The 17,344-nt window shown below is 44.5% G+C and overlaps 1 protein-coding gene across 5 annotated transcripts in view; it reads right to left on the reverse strand.

Moving 5' to 3' along the window:
* RREB1 (ras responsive element binding protein 1) overlaps positions 1-17,344 on the reverse strand; it is a 133,603-nt gene that overhangs the window by 44,003 nt on the left and 72,256 nt on the right. For all 5 annotated transcript variants that reach the window (XM_030314887.2, XM_030314889.2, XM_030314884.2 and 2 more), the window contains one exon: positions 17,105-17,268. In XM_030314887.2, the coding sequence (XP_030170747.1) occupies positions 17,105-17,268 (164 nt within the window). The remainder of the gene's footprint in view (positions 1-17,104; positions 17,269-17,344) is intronic.

A 17,344-nucleotide genomic window follows, 5' to 3' on the forward strand; every position in this document is an offset into this window, starting at 1 on the left:
TTTGAGCTGTAAGCACAGAGCCTGACATGGGGCTTGAACTCACAAAGTGCAAGATCATGATTTGAGCCAAAGTCGGAAGCTTAACCGACTGAGCCACCCAGGTGCCCTATAATCCTTTGTTTTCTAAGACGTAAGGTGTAAGAAGACCCATTTTAGCTAGGGTGGGCTGTTGGTAAGAATACTGAATATATCTCGGCTAAAACAAATACATCTTATACCAGAGCTGAAACGCCAATCTAGGAACTCAGAGGAGACAGACCAATTCCTAAAGCATATCCTTTTCTTCCTCCCTGAACTTCCTCGTTTCCAGCTCCAAATACAGTAACTTTCTGTTAACCTTTCTTAGGTATGTTAAGCCTGTAGATCTGGAAATGAAGGTGCACTCTTACCGCTGAAGCACCGCCTTGCTCTGAGAAGCAAGCAGGAATGTGGGAAGAAGATAAAGCAAATTCGGGTGCAGTAGAGAGACCAAGTGACGGCAATGAAGTCTTAAGGGTGGCCTTGAGCACTGAGACAGTTCAGATATATCCTGGGTCTACCATTCAGTAGCCAGGGAGATTCCACAAGTTTCTACATCTGTAAAATGGGGACAAAACTGCCGGTCTCAAGCTGTGGTCCTCCAACCAGGAGCAATGGCATTGGCCGGGAGCCTGTTACAAATACCAGTTCTCAGGCAGACTCAGAGACTCTGGGCCAGCGTCCAGCACCCTGGGTTTCCACAAGCCCTCCAGGTGGTACTCATGCCTGCTCAAGTGTGAGAACCACCGGATCACAGTTAAATTCTCTTCAACTCTTCATCCTGGTCACAGGCTTGGTTAACTGCCTGGCTGGGATGTCACCATCTTTTGGATATAAGCCTTAGGCCGCTCCCAGGCTCACGCTGCAAAATACCAGCAGACTCTGCACAAGTTTATCGGGCATAAACACATAAACCAAAAACGTGATGAAACTTAACATTCTCAAAATTATTTTGGGGGTAAAACCCTTTGGAAAACTCTCAACAAGTGTGAAGGATCACCCCGTGGAAGGTGTCCTCTTGGCAGGTCTCAGACACTGTTTACACTCTGCTCTTAGAGAATTTGCCTCATTTACCTGAAGAAGCGCAAAGTTCAGGCAAGATCTAGACCTTTCCAGGATTTGCTAACTTCTCCTGCTTAATTTCTACGTAAGTTTCATTAATCCAGGAGCTGAATTATTAGATCCTCTGAGCAAATGGCATTAATAGGAAGGTCACTCTTTCAGTACACAACACAAACCAAACACAAACAGCGCTCAGCCCTGCGGGGGGAGGGGGGCCCTCTAAACTGCGTCAACAGGCTCCAACAGGTTTTTGCAGCCTGATTACAGATTCCCCATTCCTACCAGTGCTCGCTTTGCTTTTCCAACAGTCTTATGAGAACCAAAAGAGGGACGGAGGAGATTCAAAAGCATCCCTGCTCCACAACCTACATTTGGGGCCAAAGAAAAGCAGGTCTCCCTAACAGATGGAGGGGGCAGGAGTTTAAGGGTGGGTAGCTGTGAGTGTCGCCTGAGTCCATCCAGTCCTGTGCCAGTCCGCGAGGAACCAACCATGCGGCTCCCAACCGTGGGGTTCCACCTCTGAGCCACCTTCTAGCAATCCGGGTGTTGTTCAGGTTCAGTCATGCTGATCCAGGAGGCAGGTCTTGGCAGCTGTGCCTGGGTGTGGAGGAAGATCTGACGATGGTGGGTGTAAGCAGCCTCGTGGACTGAAGACAGCACTCTCAGAAAAGTCTAGAAGTCAGCCTACTGTGAGGTGTGCATCTCAGAGAGGCGTTTCCCGGCGCTCCTCAGGCTGGCTGTGGGAACGCTGGCTGCAGGCTGCTCTCGGTGCTCCCGAGACGCTCTCGCTGAAGTGCCCGGATGCTGCACCACCCCCTCCCCGCCCCCCGCAGGCCAGCTACACCCCACGTCACACCACGTCCTCGATAACAGCAGTGTGACTCGAGGAGGGTGCGCCTGAGTCCTCACGCGAAGTTTCCTCCTGCTGCATCTGCCTCTGCTCAGGGGCAAACAGATGAGTGCGGTGACTTTAAAGACCACATCCCACGTCAGGGTTTTTCCCACAAGCTCCCATTCCCCTACAGCAGGGGGACGCGCACCCCAAAAGTGGAGAATCTCTCTCATCCTGCGGACTGCAGCCTGGCACGTGGATGGGGCCAGCGTAAGCAGAAATCGAACTGTATGAAAAGTTAAGGGATCTCCATTGAAAGCAGGGGGTGCTAGAGGTTCAGGTCCTAGTTGCTCAGTGCAGTTGCCTTTGGACTCTACCTCCACTGCTCCTCGGCCCACAGCTGCTCCCCAGTCCAGACTCAGGGGTACCGTTCTGGCTGACCCCCAATTGCTGCTCTCCTGTCTCTGGGTTCCCCTGTAGTGGTAGAGAAGGCACTTCCTTCTCCATTCTGATGTCATGCAAAAACCCAGTACAAACACTTCCTCCTTGACGGACAGAGCTGGGTTGCCATGCCTGAGGGATAGGTTTCCCTGAGTGTCCCCCACCTCCCAGCCATCTTTCAGGTGGGAGAGAGGTAACCTTCTGGCTACCACATTCCTTTTCCCCTACTTCTCTACTGATATTGGAAGCCGCTGACTTCAGAACAGAGTCGAGGTACAACAGTCTCCAGTTATTGATGGTTTACTTAGAAAACAGAGGGCCCTTCACTGCTCCTTCCTCCTCTCCTGAGGTTCAGATACGGTGTAGGGGAGCTTGGCGGTTGGCCCATGTACATAAATACCAACCTCTGCAAAATCTTTATTCTAGACCTTGTTCCTAACCAGGTTCTTTAGATCAGTACACCCTAAACCCTCTTGTATTTTTATTCCCTTTGCCTGCCCTTGTTTTGCTAAAATAATTTATTTGGTAGAATGATCTCCATACCCTATTTGGCTCCCTGGATACCTGTGTATAATACCCACAAAGACACACAGTGCATAGTTCAGTATAAAATCACGGATTCCTTAAAAACAAACAAAAGACCTCAGAGTTTGGATGTGTTGACCTCTGTCTCACCCAAAGAGAACCCTCATTCACGCAGAGCTACAATTAGTCAGCCTGGGCTGTCCCTGTATTAATCCAGGAAATGATAAGCAGAAAGTCACCGCTTTCCCACCTGACAGTCCTGTAGGTATTTCAAGCAGCCGCCATGTTGTAGTGGACTCTTCCCCTTCTCTGGGCTAAACACCCTCCATTCCTTCCACCACCACCCCTCCCCCAGATGGCCCAAGATCCCAATCCCAGGACAGACTCCTGTGTCTATGGCCTTAGGTAAGGAAGCCCCATCTGAAGTTGGCATTCCCAGCATGGCCCCATCAGCCCAGAGCCATTCCCTTTGAGGGAAGCAATCACCACTGCCTCCTACCCCACCCTGCAGAGAATGCCTTTCCGCAGAAAAGGGCTAAAAAACCATAGACAAAGCAATCCCCCATTCTAACTGTCACTGACTTGAAACATGGTCACCCAGACCCTTTTCTTGCTCCAGCCCCGAAGGGAGTTCGCTTTAGCTTTCTTTCTTAAAGACGGCAGAACCCAGTTATTCACATCCTTTTTCTTTTTGCAGAGGAGGAAGAGATGACTATCTCCACAATGAGGTAGTGCCAACTCACTGTTCGCTACTCCTCAGCCTCTTCCAAAAGAGGAACAGGAAATGCTTAGGCTGGGCTGTTTGAGATGGCCCGCCACATGCCGAAGAGGGAAATGGAAGCTGTGGGTGGTGGGTACAGAGAAGGGGCATGGTGGAAAGGAAAGTCACCACCACTTAGGGGATGCCATAATGTATTCTTCAGGGGCCAGGGGGAAACAGCTAAGAAGGAGAAGGGTACCAAGATCAGGTTGTGTCCCATGTGAGAGAGGAAAAAAAAAAAATGAACATAAATGAATCCAAAGAGAAAGGTCACCTGCAAAAAACAGCCAGGCAACACAGCCCCTTGTCCATGACCGCAGAAGTTCAGGGTCACCTTGAATCTCAAATGGGATGAATGTGGTAGACACGGGCCTCTGCCTGCCAGAGGTGACACAAATAACCAAACGATGTGCTGCAAGGGACAGTGGCATGCTGCCTGATCAACGGGGGCCCAGGAAGAGAAAGAGCCTGGGAAGGAAGGTCCGAGATTGGCTGACAATCTTAGCTGAACCTGTAACATCGCAAACCTCCATTTTCCCGCCTATAAAATTACAACAGTCCTCTCGAATGAGCTGGGTTATATAACCACGAAGAAGAATTAAGTGCTGACGTTACATACCAATGCCTATTATGCAACCGAGTCTCTGGTGTAAGGGAAATACAAAATCTCTCCCCATGGAAGACCAACAAGCTCTCCATCAACCCGAAGTCCTGAAAGCAGCAGAAGAGAAAGGCTCTTCGGTGTGTGTGTGTGTGTGTGTGTGTGTGTGCGTGCGCGCGCGCGCGCACACACACACACACACACACTCACACATGCCCAAGCCAAGGGCAGGCGAGTGGGGATTCAGTGTGATAAATACCTGTGCGAAGATTTCTGGGCTGCTTGTTCCCTTTTTAGTAGGGGTAAGTGTTGAGGGGGGTGGTACGGACAGAATTTGCTGCTAATCACCTTCCTTAACAAATCAGAAAACGTTGACAGTGAGTGGGCACGTTTCGATGTTTGCTAGCACCAGCTTGTTCAGCCCAAACAGGTTGGACAGGTTGAATATTTAAACAAAGACGGAAAAATGCAAGGTATAAAGCACGAGGCACAGGTTTAAGTTTGTGCTCTTACCGCTTGCAATCAGGCTTGCTTTCCTCCTCCCCTCTGCTACTTTGATATTATACAAGTAAGTGGGGACACACACTCAGGATCTGTTCCCCATTGTCAGGGCATCAGCGGAGGGCAGGGTGGGCAGGGAGAAGGGGGCGTATTGAGGTCCGGAGCAGAGGACGGCCCCCCACTCCTCATCCTACCCCCAGCAAGCACATACCTTACCTTCCCTGACCTAATTCCTAGCTCTCACAACTGCCAGGTCGTTCAAGTGTAGGCAAGCACGGATGCTCCAGAATTTGATGCCATTCACCACTTTTACCTGGTGCAACTGAGCTTTCAAAATATTTCAACGAGATATGTCAAGAACACCGTGGTGCCTGCCTTCAAGAGAAACTTCTTTTGTGTCTGCTCAAATCTCCAAAACAAATACCACCTCTGCCAAAACAGAAGAAAGCCTGAATTATAAACATTAGCATCTAGCCTGCCGAATGATAGTGAACTACTTAATTATGAAGCATATCATAAATCTGAGAAACAGTGATAGGATGAAAAAGGCTTTCACATCCCCACACATGGCAGAGTTTCACGAGTGAGCTCTCTTTGATATAACTGAACTTGACCTGGTCCTTCTGGAAAAAATGCCGAATAAAAAGGGAGCACCAGCCACAAGTACATTTTTCAAATATTCTTTCAAAAAAATTAAGCTATGCTCATTGTTAAGGGGTATTAGAAAAGAAAAAACAAACACAAAGTAGCAGGGAAAATGTTCTAAAGAATGTCAGTCAAACATGAAACAGGTTTCACAAGAGACTGTCAATTGAAAGGGGTCAACTCTCAGCTTTGCTATTTTCTTATGATTTTTATTTTAATGGAGGAATAAAATTCTGTGACAAATCACTCTGACCTGTTCTTTTTCTCAGAGTGGTAGTTTGCTGCTATTTGCAGATTTCTAAAATGTAAAGTAAGAATTCTGAAAAGAACCACAGACTCTCATCAAATAGTATAAACACAAATCCACGTGAAAAACAGAAAAATACCACAGAAAAAGCAATGCCCCTCAAAAGCAGTGTTCAAATAATAATGAGAATTTACACAATTAGGAGAAGAAAATTCAGGCGTATGGCACACAGCTGCTCTACAAAATACCGCTCTCAGACTGTCAGGTTCTTAGATCGCAGCTTATGGTACCCTCGTGGTTGAAGGTCAAGGTCTCTCTTCCTGGTTTTGTAAACACACATGCTCATGGGCATGCGGAAGGAACTGGGGGGTTAAGTTTCCGAAGGGAGAAGAGAGAGGCAAAGGAACCACAATTTGTCGAACACTTATGTGAGCCTGGGGCTTGGGTATACGTTACAGCATTTATTCTCATCATAGCAGACTCTGAGAGTAGAACGTTGCCCCATTAAAGATGAAGAAATGGAGGCTCTCTTTACCATTCCACAGAGCATCCTTTATCAGCACCAACCAGAGAGGAAGGAAGAGCTCTCAGAGGACACACAGAGAGGCCGCCTTTATACAAACCACTACTGACGTTAAAATAAAAGCGTACAGGTTTCAATTCCAGACAATGAGATGTAAAGAAAGGCTATAAAAGTGTTTAAGTGTAATCAAATAATAAACTCACTTGGTGAAAGCTTAATAATGCTACCGGGGGAAACTGGGAACTTGGACATTCTGCTGCGATACGCAGATTTGTGAACGTTCACTCTCGAGGGGAAAATTCTGGGCCTCTTAATGATGTGGGCTCTCGAAGAGAATGAAAAGCATATGAAGAGGCATGATCAGGGAACCAAGTATTACAGTTCCGTGATTTTTTTTTTCTAGTTAAAAAAAGTTTTAATAAAGCTTTTGAGACTACACCCAAAGTATGTGTGACTATTTCCGTAAACACAGTACCACACAGATGCAAACTGCCTTGATATCCAAGTATGATTATCATGAAACCACCAGATATTCACCGAATAGCACCAAATGTTAAGGGTCCTATGTCCAGCACAGTTCATACATTCTCATTATGCTGTGTACACACCATCAAAATCTCCACAAACCCCTCAACTGTCTCAGTGGAACTGACTATGTTAAGATCTCTGAGCAGCCCCGAGAGACACTCTCTTCTGATTTGTCTTTCCTCAAGGGGAAGATACTTAGTTGTAGACAATTGAAACGTCATTATATAATAATTGTTTCCTTCTTTTTAATAGAAATAGGTTTAAAAAAAAAAAAGTTCACACAGTCCTGGGTAGGATGACCCAGATTTTTATCCTAGAAATTATTTCTTCCCATGTCACACGATACCTTCCTTCCTTCAAAGGAATCTGTCAGGGGAGTCAGTGAGTACCTGGTGATTAAGACTTGTTTCAAGATGGGACTAGCTGAGGCTCCGAGTGCCCACCTCCACTCCGGAGAAGCAGCCAGTCCCAGAACTAGTCATAGGGTGTCCTCAGAAACTCGTTTTTACCATGAAAGAAGTTCACAGGGCCCTTCCTCTTGCTGGGCTCTGAGGGTAAAGAAGTGACTGTCCCCTTCCAAGACACTGCCCTACCTCTGTTCCTTCTGTCTTTAAATGCTGGCCACCTGTTTGGATACCCAAGTTCAGTTGCGCATGCCAAGGGCTGGCTCCACCTAAGTATCCGAGAGTAGTGAGCTAAATTCAGAGCCTCCACGGCCTCATTTGTCATGGGGCAGGGTCACATTTCTGTGCTGCGAACGTTTTCTTCCAGCATAATAGGAACACATAAGCCTCTGTTCCTGAAGACTATCCATTATCCAGCGGCATCCTCAGGGTCTATGTCTCCTGCACTTAGCAACAGAAAAAGTCGTTCCCGTTGCAGTAGGAAATAGAGCCTGTGCCCAAATAACTAAAGGACACTCCAGGCATTTTGCTTCCTCATCTTGCCCCTTCCACTGACATGGCCAAAATGCAGACACATGCCTGCTCTTCGGAGAATGAATGGAGAAGCTGGTTAGGAAAGCCCGGTCCTGCTGGGGTCTTTGGTATGTCTGTAACGTTAACACAAACTCCACAACTCTCTTTATGGCTTTGAAGTCTCCACTTTGTAAAATGAGCAAAGTGGAAACTAATTTCCTATTTTCTCAAGGCAATTACATTCTGGCAAAGGAAAAACACCCGTTTTGGAGGTAGGATTTCTTCCCAAAGGAGATCTACTTCTATCTTCTCTTTCAAATATCATCACTTCTGCATAGCTCTGAAGTCCAGCACTTTCTGGAAAGTTTTGCAAATCGCAAAGCTCAATGCCCTTTTTCCTACATCGAGCTCTCCCGGCGGGTGTGCTCTGGCTCAGTTTCCCAAGTTTGTTTTGGAAGACAAGTACTGCTCAATCCAAATTTTCAACGTGGGAGCAACTGATAAAGAGTTGGGGGAAGTTAAAAGTTGGAGCCGCGGTGATCTTTCCGTGATGCGTGTTTTGCACTTGATGCAGCCTATTATTCTGCTCGGAAACTAAGCTGTGGTCAGACGGTTTGGGACGAAGGATTTCGAAACCTCAAAAACACGAAAGTCCGCAGACAGGGAAGCGGCAGCTTGAACAAGTGTACCCGATCTGGTAACAGATTGACACGGTCTCTTGCTTATGCGCTGAGGCTCCCCTCCTAAGACTAAGGAAACGCTACCAAAAGATTGACTAGTCTTATAAACAAAGGTAACTACTGCATCATCCTAAAATGACTAGCGGCCAAAGGAAACAGAATGAGTTGCTTCATAAAGTGGGTGGTGACAGAGTGCCTCAACGTCGGTTAAGAACAACCTGAAATTGAAAAGGAGTAGTTCATGGGGTCTGGGTTGCGAGATGTACACGGAGGACCTCTGAGTGTGGCAGCAACCAGAGTCTGGATGGAGCCCAGATCTGCCCTCTACAGCAGCCTGCTCAACAGTAACCACTGGGAAGGCGAGGCTTATCTGGAAGAATGTGTACATGCGGAGATAGGCATCACCTGTGCACATGCAGATGCCCTTTGGAGCAGGAGGCGGAGGGAAGGTGAAATCTGTTCCTAAATGATACCGTGTGCCGGAATCGAGCCTTGGGGAAATGCATCTAGAAATCCACACCACGAGGAATCATGTCATAGCAGGGGTCCTACTGAATCTGCACCCCTCAGGGGAGAAGCTGAAAATCAGACCCTGAAACTGACACAGAAAAGGAGGGCCTGGTTGTCAACAAGACAGAATGGGACACATGGGGGTGGTGCGAGCGCCCAGCACTCAGGGGGAAATGAATGCAGGCCAGGGGGTCTTGGATCACTCAGCGGGGCATGGGCCCCAGAGCCCCCACAGATGAGCTCCTGGCTTTCTCTGATCCCAGCCAGTGCCACAGACGTGGGAAGCAGCAGCAAAAGAAGGAAAATGAGAAAGGAGGAAAAAGAGAAAAAGAACTTCCGTCTTCAGCATCAAACTCATAGTCGACTGACTTCCTTCCATACTCTGAAAATCGAGTGAGGATACAGCTCCTCAAAACGTGGGTTTTCGCTGTTCTTTTTAATTCCTGCACACACGTGTCCCAGGGCAGCTCTGGTCTCTGATTAATGAAACACAGGTATGTGCTCAGGGGAGATCACAGCTCACCATTTGAGTCTCACGTTCTGGAACAGATCCCTGGGACAAAGAAGTCTAACTCCACTCTCTCTAACACATTTTTTATGTTTTCACATTTTTATAATTTTTTTCCCCAAAAGTACGGTTTCACCAGCAAACGAAAGTGGTAATGACTGTGACTGATTACCACAAACTGAAATGTTCTTTTAACCTATTATTTGCAATTTTCTGCAGAAAAGGCAAAATAAATGTGGTATGATGAACTCAAATATTCTAAATGTTAAATTACAGATTCAGTGTGTAGCAAAAAGAAAACAAAAATAAAAGCAACCTCTTGATTTATTTTCTGGTATTATAGGAATGCTTACTTGGCATACTGTCTGTCCTTCAGTGGCAGTAGGAGAGCAACACTGGTGACCACTGATAAACATCCTAAGTGCTCTGCATGTATTAATTTGTGAATCCCCACAGTGTAGCCATAACACTGGTACAGGTATCACGGCTTTCAATGGATGAAGTAATCGAGACACAGAGAGGCCAAACAACTTCTCTAGGGTCACACAGCTAGGACTGGCACACGCTTCACAGAGTATCACAAGTGTGCTTTCAGCTCCAATAATACAAACTCAGAAACATCCCCCACCCACGACATTTCCATGCTGCACTGTTATCCTTCGAAATGCTTTCACAAACATTGCTGCATTTGAGCATAAGTTCTCAACGAGGTCTTCCTATGCCATTCTGTTAAAGTGTACACAAATTAAGAGATTCCTGTGGCGTCCTGCAGAATTAGGCCTAGAACTTGGCCCACAAAAATTAGTCCTCCGCTCCCAATCAAGATGACTCACGATAAATAAAATCAGTACAAAATCCAAAATTAGCACAAACATCCCTAAAGTCTGCTTGAAAAAAAAATATTTATAAACAATAGTTTATAAACAAGTCCAATATATACTGTTTACAAATAAGAACTGTGTCTTAGGATAATATCAAGGGCTGAGCTATAAAAAATTGAAGATCATTTCTAAATCTACCCATGTATACCAAACAAAAAAACCGTCATAAAATCCAATAAAAGGCTATCCCATGCTCACTAAATAAAGTGACTGAAATAACTTGGCTGAAATAGTTTAACGTTAAAAATACAGTTGACCTTTGAACGATGGGGGTGTGAACTATATAGGTCCGCTTATCTATAGATTTTTTTGGTACAGTGAAGTACTGTAAATGTATTTTCCTTATGATTTTTTAAAGTGTATTTTTATTTATTTTATTTTAGAGAGAGAGAGTGTGTGTGAGCAGGGGAGAGGGGCAAAGAGGGAGAGAAGATCTTAAGCAGGCTCAGTGCACAGCCCAAAGTGGGGCTCGATCCCACCACCCTGGGATCATGACCTGAGCTGAAATCAAGAGTCAGATGAACAACTGAGTGAGCTGCCCAGGTGATGCCCCTGCTTATGATTTTCTTAATCATGTTTTCTTTTCTGTAGCTTACTTTGTTGTAAAAACATAGTATATAATACATACAACATACAAAATACATGTTAATCAACATATATGTTTATGTGCTCAGTGAGGCTTCCAGTCAACAGCAGGTTATTAGTAGTTAAGTTTTGGGAGAGTCAGAAGAGTTGTGTGATTTTCGACTGACTGGTGGTTGGCACCCCTAACCCCTGCATTGTTCAAGAGTCAACTGTAATGCTCTACGAGAGCATGGAGCTGCTTTGGGGGTGGGTGAAAGAGTGCTTTTTTCTAATATAAAAAATGATACAAACACTATTATCAATTCTTTCTCATAGTCATTACAAGCATGGCCACTAAGCCCACAGCCGACATTCAAGTCTCAACCTTGGCTGTTACTCTGATCCTAAGCAAGTTTCCTCATGCAAAATGGGATAGCAATTCCACAAACCTTACAGGTAGAGTGCATAAAAAAAAATTGGCAATCGACAAGGAAAGAGAAAATGTGAACAACATATAAACCAGCTAGACCTCCCGGCACCTCCAGAGGACACACCAAGCAACAGCAGAACGAACATTCTTCTCAGAGAGACACGGGCCATCCTCCAGGACAGACCATATGCTAGGCCATAAAATGAGCCTCCAGAAATTTCAAAGGATTGAAATCATACAAAGTATGTTTTCCAACTACAATGGTATGAAATTAGAAATTAATAGCAGAAAGAAATTTGGGGATTCGCAAATATGCGGACGCTGAACATTCTGAAATAACCAACGGGCCAAAGAAGAAATCACAAGGGAAATTAGAAAATACTTTGAGATGAATGAACAAGGAAACGCAAGATATAACTAAAGAATGCCTAAAAAGAGATTTATAGCTGTACATGCCTGTGGTACAAAAGACGTTCTCAAATCAATATCCTCACCTTCTACTTTTAAACGCTGGAAAAAGAGCTAGCTACCCTAAAGCACATAGAAGGAGGGGAATAATGTAGAGTGGGAAATTAATGAAACAGCAGAAAAGCAACAGAGAATAAAACTACAAAATCAAAAATTGTTTCTTTGAACATCTCAATAAAACTGACAAATATTTAGCTAGACTGACTAAGGAAAAAAAAATAAAGAAGACGCAAATGATTGGTATCAGGAATGAAAAGAGGGGCATTGGGGCGCCTGGGTGGCGCAGTCGGTTAAGCGTCCGACTTCAGCCAGGTCACGATCTCGCGGTCCGTGAGTTCGAGCCCCGCGTCGGGCTCTGGGCTGATGGCTCAGAGCCTGGAGCCTGTTTCCGATTCTGTGTCTCCCTCTCTCTCTGCCCCTCGCCCGTTCATGCTCTGTCTCTCTCTGTCCCAAAAATAAATAAACGTTGAAAAAAAAAAATTTAAAAAAAAAAAAAAGAAAAGAGGGGCATTACGACTCAGGACAGAAAGGCCTATAAAGGGAAAGTGAACAACTGTAGGCCAACCAATAAGATAATTTAGATTAAATGGCCAAATTCCTGGAATGGACACAAACGACGGAAATAGACTCAAGAAGAAACAGAAATGTGAAAGAGACCGATCACAAGTAAAGAGGCTGAACTAGTAATTTAAAAACTTCTTAGAAAAACCTAGGTGGCTTCATTGGTGAGTCCTACCAAACTCTTAAAGGAGAATTAACACCAACAAACTCTTCCAAAAAACAGAGGCAGACAGAATACTTCCCAACTCACTCTGCGAGACTAGCAGTAGTCCCCACACAAGGACTCATAAGGAATGGACAGACCAATATCTCTTATGAATATAGGCAAACGTCTTTTAATAAAATGCTAGCAAACCCTGTCCATCAACATGTGAAAATGACCGTACTAAGTGGGATTCATCCCAGGAAGGAGGCTGGTTTAACATACAAAACAGAGCACAAGAAAGGTAAAAAATAATCGGACCATCTCAATAAATGCAAAAAAAAAAAAAAAAAAAAAAGGCATTTGACAAAATCCAACCCCCTTTCGTGATGAAAGTGCTAAGTGGACTGGGACTGAAAAGAACTTCCTCAAACTGATAAAGGGCATTTATGAAAAACCCATAATGAACACCATACTTAATGGAGAAAGACTGAATGCATTCTCCCTAAGAACAGAAATAACACCAGGGTGTCCGTTCTCTTCCCTTCTATTTAACACTGCGCTGGAGGGGCCAGCCAGGGCTAGCAGGCGAGAAAAATAAGGCATCCAGATTAGTTTCGAAGGAAGAAGCACACTGTCTCTATTTGTAGGTGACATGATGTCATATACAGAAAATCCTAAGGAATTCACCAAATAACCATTAGAATGAATAAACAAGATCAGCAAAGTTGCAGGAAACAAGAGCAGGACAAAATGTGAGTATTTTTATACACCAGCAATGAACAATCAAAAACACAATTCTAGGGGTACCTGGGTGGCTCAGTCGGTTAAGTGTCCGACTTCAGCTCAGGTCATGATCTCTCAGTTCGCAGTTCGAGGCCCACGTCAGGCTTTGTGTTGACAGCTCAGAGCCTGGAGCCTGCTTTGCATTCTGCGTCTCCCTCTCTCTCTGCCCCTCCCCTCCCTCTCTCTCAAAAATAAAGATTAAAACAAAAACAAAAACAAAACAATTCTAGGGGCGCCTGGGCGGCTCAGTCGGTTAAGCGTCCAACTTCAGCTCAGATCATGATCTCACAGTTCGTGAGTTCAAGCCCTGCGTTGGGCTCCTGGAGCCTGCTTCGGATTCTGTGTCTCCCTCTCTCTCTCTGCCCCTCCCCTGCTTGCTCACGCGTGTGCGCTTTCTCTCAAAAATAAATGTTAAAAAACAAAGCAAAACAATTCTACTTCCAATACCGTAAAAAAAAGGACACTTAGAAATTAATTAACAAAATAAATACAAAACTTGCACTTTGAAAACTATTTAAAACACAGTTGACAGAAATCTATTAACATGTAATAGACATAAATAGAAAATATCTCAAAGTTTTAACACTGGTAAGAGGACAATACCCCCAAATTGATCTATGTACTTTATAACCCCTATGCCAGCTGCCTTTTGTGTGGAAATTGACAAGCTGTTCTTAAAATTCATACAGAAATCCAAGCAACCCATAGTAGCCAAAACAATCGTAAAAAAGACCTAAGTTGGAGGATTCACATCTCCCAGAAAGTTGCAGATATCAATACAGTATTAGGCCTTGGGGTAGACATGAAGACATACAGATCAATGAAACAGAACTGAGTAGAGAAAAAATTCCTTCCACTGATGGTCAACTGAATTTTGACAAGAGTGGCCAGACCATTGAATGGGGGAAAGAAAAGCCTTTTCAACAAAGTGCCAAAGACTAAAGTTGGACCCCTTCTTTACACTATACTCAATATTAACTCAAAACAGATCACAGACTTAATGTAAGAACTACAATTATAAAACTCACGGGATTCCACTTCACACCTAAGAGGATGGCTTTCATGAAAAAGACAGGCGGTAACAGGTGTTGGCAAGGATGTGGAAAAGCTGCAACGCTCACACTCTGCTGGTGGGAATGTAAGACGATGCAGACACTTTGGAAAACAGTTTGGCAGGTCTTCAAAATGTTAAACATAGAGTTACCACATGACCCAGCCACTCTACTCTGAAGTATCTGCCCAAGAGAAATGAAAACCTATGTTCACACAAAAAGACTGGACGAGAATGTTCACAGGAGCATCATACATAATAGCCAAAGAATGGAAATGACTCAGATGTCCACCAATCGATGAAGAGATAAATAAAATAAAATATGGTAGATCCATACAATGGACTATTATTCGACAACAAAAAAGGATGAAGCACGGATACGTGCTATAACATAGATAAATCTTAAAAACATAATGGTAAGCAAAGAAGCAAGTCACAAAAGGCCACATGTTAGAGTACACAAATCCAGAGACAAAAAGTAGATTAGTGTCTTCCTAGGGCTGGAGGGTGGGGAGTAATGAGAAGTGACTACTGATGGGTATGGGGTTTCTTTTACGGGGTGATGAAAATGGCCGAATATTGATTGTAGTGATAGCTGCAGAACTCTGTGTATATACTGAAACACACTAAATTGTATGCTTTAAATGGGTGAAATATATGGCATATGAATTATATCTCCTAAAGATGAAAAAAAAAAAAAAGCAAAGTGTCGAGTCCAGTGCCTGATGCACACAGTAACTGTAGCTTTAACTATGGTTATTTATAAGATGCATTGTCTGATACATCACTGTAGAAGGCAGTAACTATTTACAGATGTGCTTGACATGTGCCGTATTCAATCACAGATGCTGTCCCCAAATGGAAATTTTCCCAATCAGAAGTGACTGGGCCCAAGACCAGAGAGGTCTCGTGGAGAATCATCAACAGTGAGCACTCAGGGCCAGCGCAGCCTCAAGGACAGTAATTGTCACTAATGCGCCCCACTGCCCTCTCCATGGGAGGTTCCACTGGGCATGGGTCTCAGGAAGAGGAAGCAGGGAAACCACCCAAGAAGGAAATAGGCAATACCCAGGAACAGATTTTGAGAGGGCAAATATGTAAGGGACAAAGGACTTTTTTTTTGGGGGGGGGGGGGTGGCAGGGAGAGGATAGAAGGACCAGGCAAAACAAAACAGCAAAAGAAGGTAAACTGATCCTGATGGGCTGATCATGGTGGTAAAAAACCAAATAGCTAAAATGTAAAATAGAATACTAAAAAATGGTGATGGTATTTATTCACCTCCTTCTTCCTGCCCAAAAACACTCCCAGAAGGAGATGAGGGGCAAAGAGGACTGAAATTTACATGGAAAGAAAAAAAGTAAAATGCTTTGTAAAAATCCTTTAAAATATTGGTATCTTTCGTAAAGTCACACTATACACCTTCCTTCCAGTCCAGACTGAGAAAACCACAGGCTTTGGATTCCTGAAGCATTACTTAGAAATGCAAACAGTAATGACAGATAACATTTACGGAGTGCTTGCCATGTGCCTTGACTGTGTGCAAAATTCATGATCTCCTCACCTTCACCCCACTCCAGTGAAATGGTGGATACTATTAAAAGGCTCGTTTCAGTGACGAGGAAAACGAGGTACAAAGGTTAAGAAACTTGCTCAAGAATGGAAAACTTATAAGTGGCAGAGTGAAGATTTGACACTGAGTGCCTAATTCCAAAAGCCAGAGATCTATCACTATGCCAGTATGTCCCAAGTACACCATCAGTGGTTCATAATATGGTTTTAGGTAGAATAAACTGGCCCATTTCCTTTTAGTATTGGTATATAATAAAGTATCAATTTCACAGTAACGCTGTAAAGTGTTCTTTGGAAAAAAACGTGTTAAAAAAAAATAATGGCGGGGAGGGGAGGGGTGGTTAGTCAATTTTTAAAAAGCAGAGCAGCGTGATGCCTGGAAAGGAAATATAGAAAAATAAGAATAGTCTGGTTTTTCTGAGAAGGTGATATTTTTTTGAGTCCCTTTAAAAACTTTCCCTAGAGTCTTGATGTTCCTAAAATGTTTGTGTAAAACAGGAGCATTTAAGGGGCGCCTGGGTGGCCGGCTCATCAGTTAAGTGTCGGAGTCTTGATTTCATCTCAGGTCATGATCACACAGTTCGGGAGTTTGAGCCCAGCATCAGGCTCTGTGCTGACAGGGTGGAGCCTGCTTGAGATTCTCTCTCCCCCTCTCCCCTGCTCACACTCTCTCTCAAAATAAATGAACATTTTTTTTTTAAATGAGCATTAAAAAAAAGTCTTTTTGTTCTAACCCCTCAAACCATAAGTAATCATTCTATAAAGTTTATTTTCTATTGGTTTTGTCCCACACAATTTTAACATGCCCACCACGGGGCTCTCTCCTACTTCTGAGTGAGCTACTTTTCTCCCTCAGGAAATAAATTCCTGACATTTATCAGATCTTCTTTTTCTTCATTTTATCCCATCTTATCCTGAAGTTCCAAGACCAGGCCATCTCACTATTTATTCAAAAGCCCCAGAAATTTTTCGCAAGGAAAAGAGCTGCAGGGAATCTGGGAGGCATATGCAAATAGATTTTTAAGAGGCAAGGGTTACTGTGCTATTCCTTGAGGGCTCCTCAGTATCTGATAAGCTGCCCACCTCTGGCACCCAAACAAAGAAACTCCAATTGGCAGAGGGGGAAGGACTCTGTGTTTCACATCCCGAGGATCCCCAAAGGCCAAAGACCTCGCCCAGGTACTTCTGTTTCCCATGGCCAGACACGTCCCATACACTGGAGAGAATGAGCACATCTCTCCGACTTCTCCATGCAGTGCACAGATCCTAAGAGCTTGGAGGCAGGTCCCCTGGTGGCTCAAAGGCCACTTGACTTTCTGTCAACCTCCAGAGGCAAAGGCCGCCCTCACCCACCTGTGCATGTTCCCATTGGTGGTAAAAGACTGGCCACACACAGTGCACTTGTAAGGCCTCTCGCCAGAGTGCACCAGCATGTGGCGGTCCAGGGAGCTGGCCGAACTCAGTGACTTCCCGCAGATGCTGCACGAATGGTCTGCCCCTCCAGTGTCCGTGTTGTGCTGGGGAAAGCAATCATCACATTGGTCACTTGAGAAGGTGGGTCAAAGCTTGGCAATTATGAAATGCAAATTAAGA

This window comes from Lynx canadensis, chromosome B2, assembly GCF_007474595.2.
Source record: "Lynx canadensis isolate LIC74 chromosome B2, mLynCan4.pri.v2, whole genome shotgun sequence".
In the NCBI taxonomy this organism is placed as follows: Eukaryota; Metazoa; Chordata; class Mammalia; order Carnivora; family Felidae; genus Lynx; species Lynx canadensis.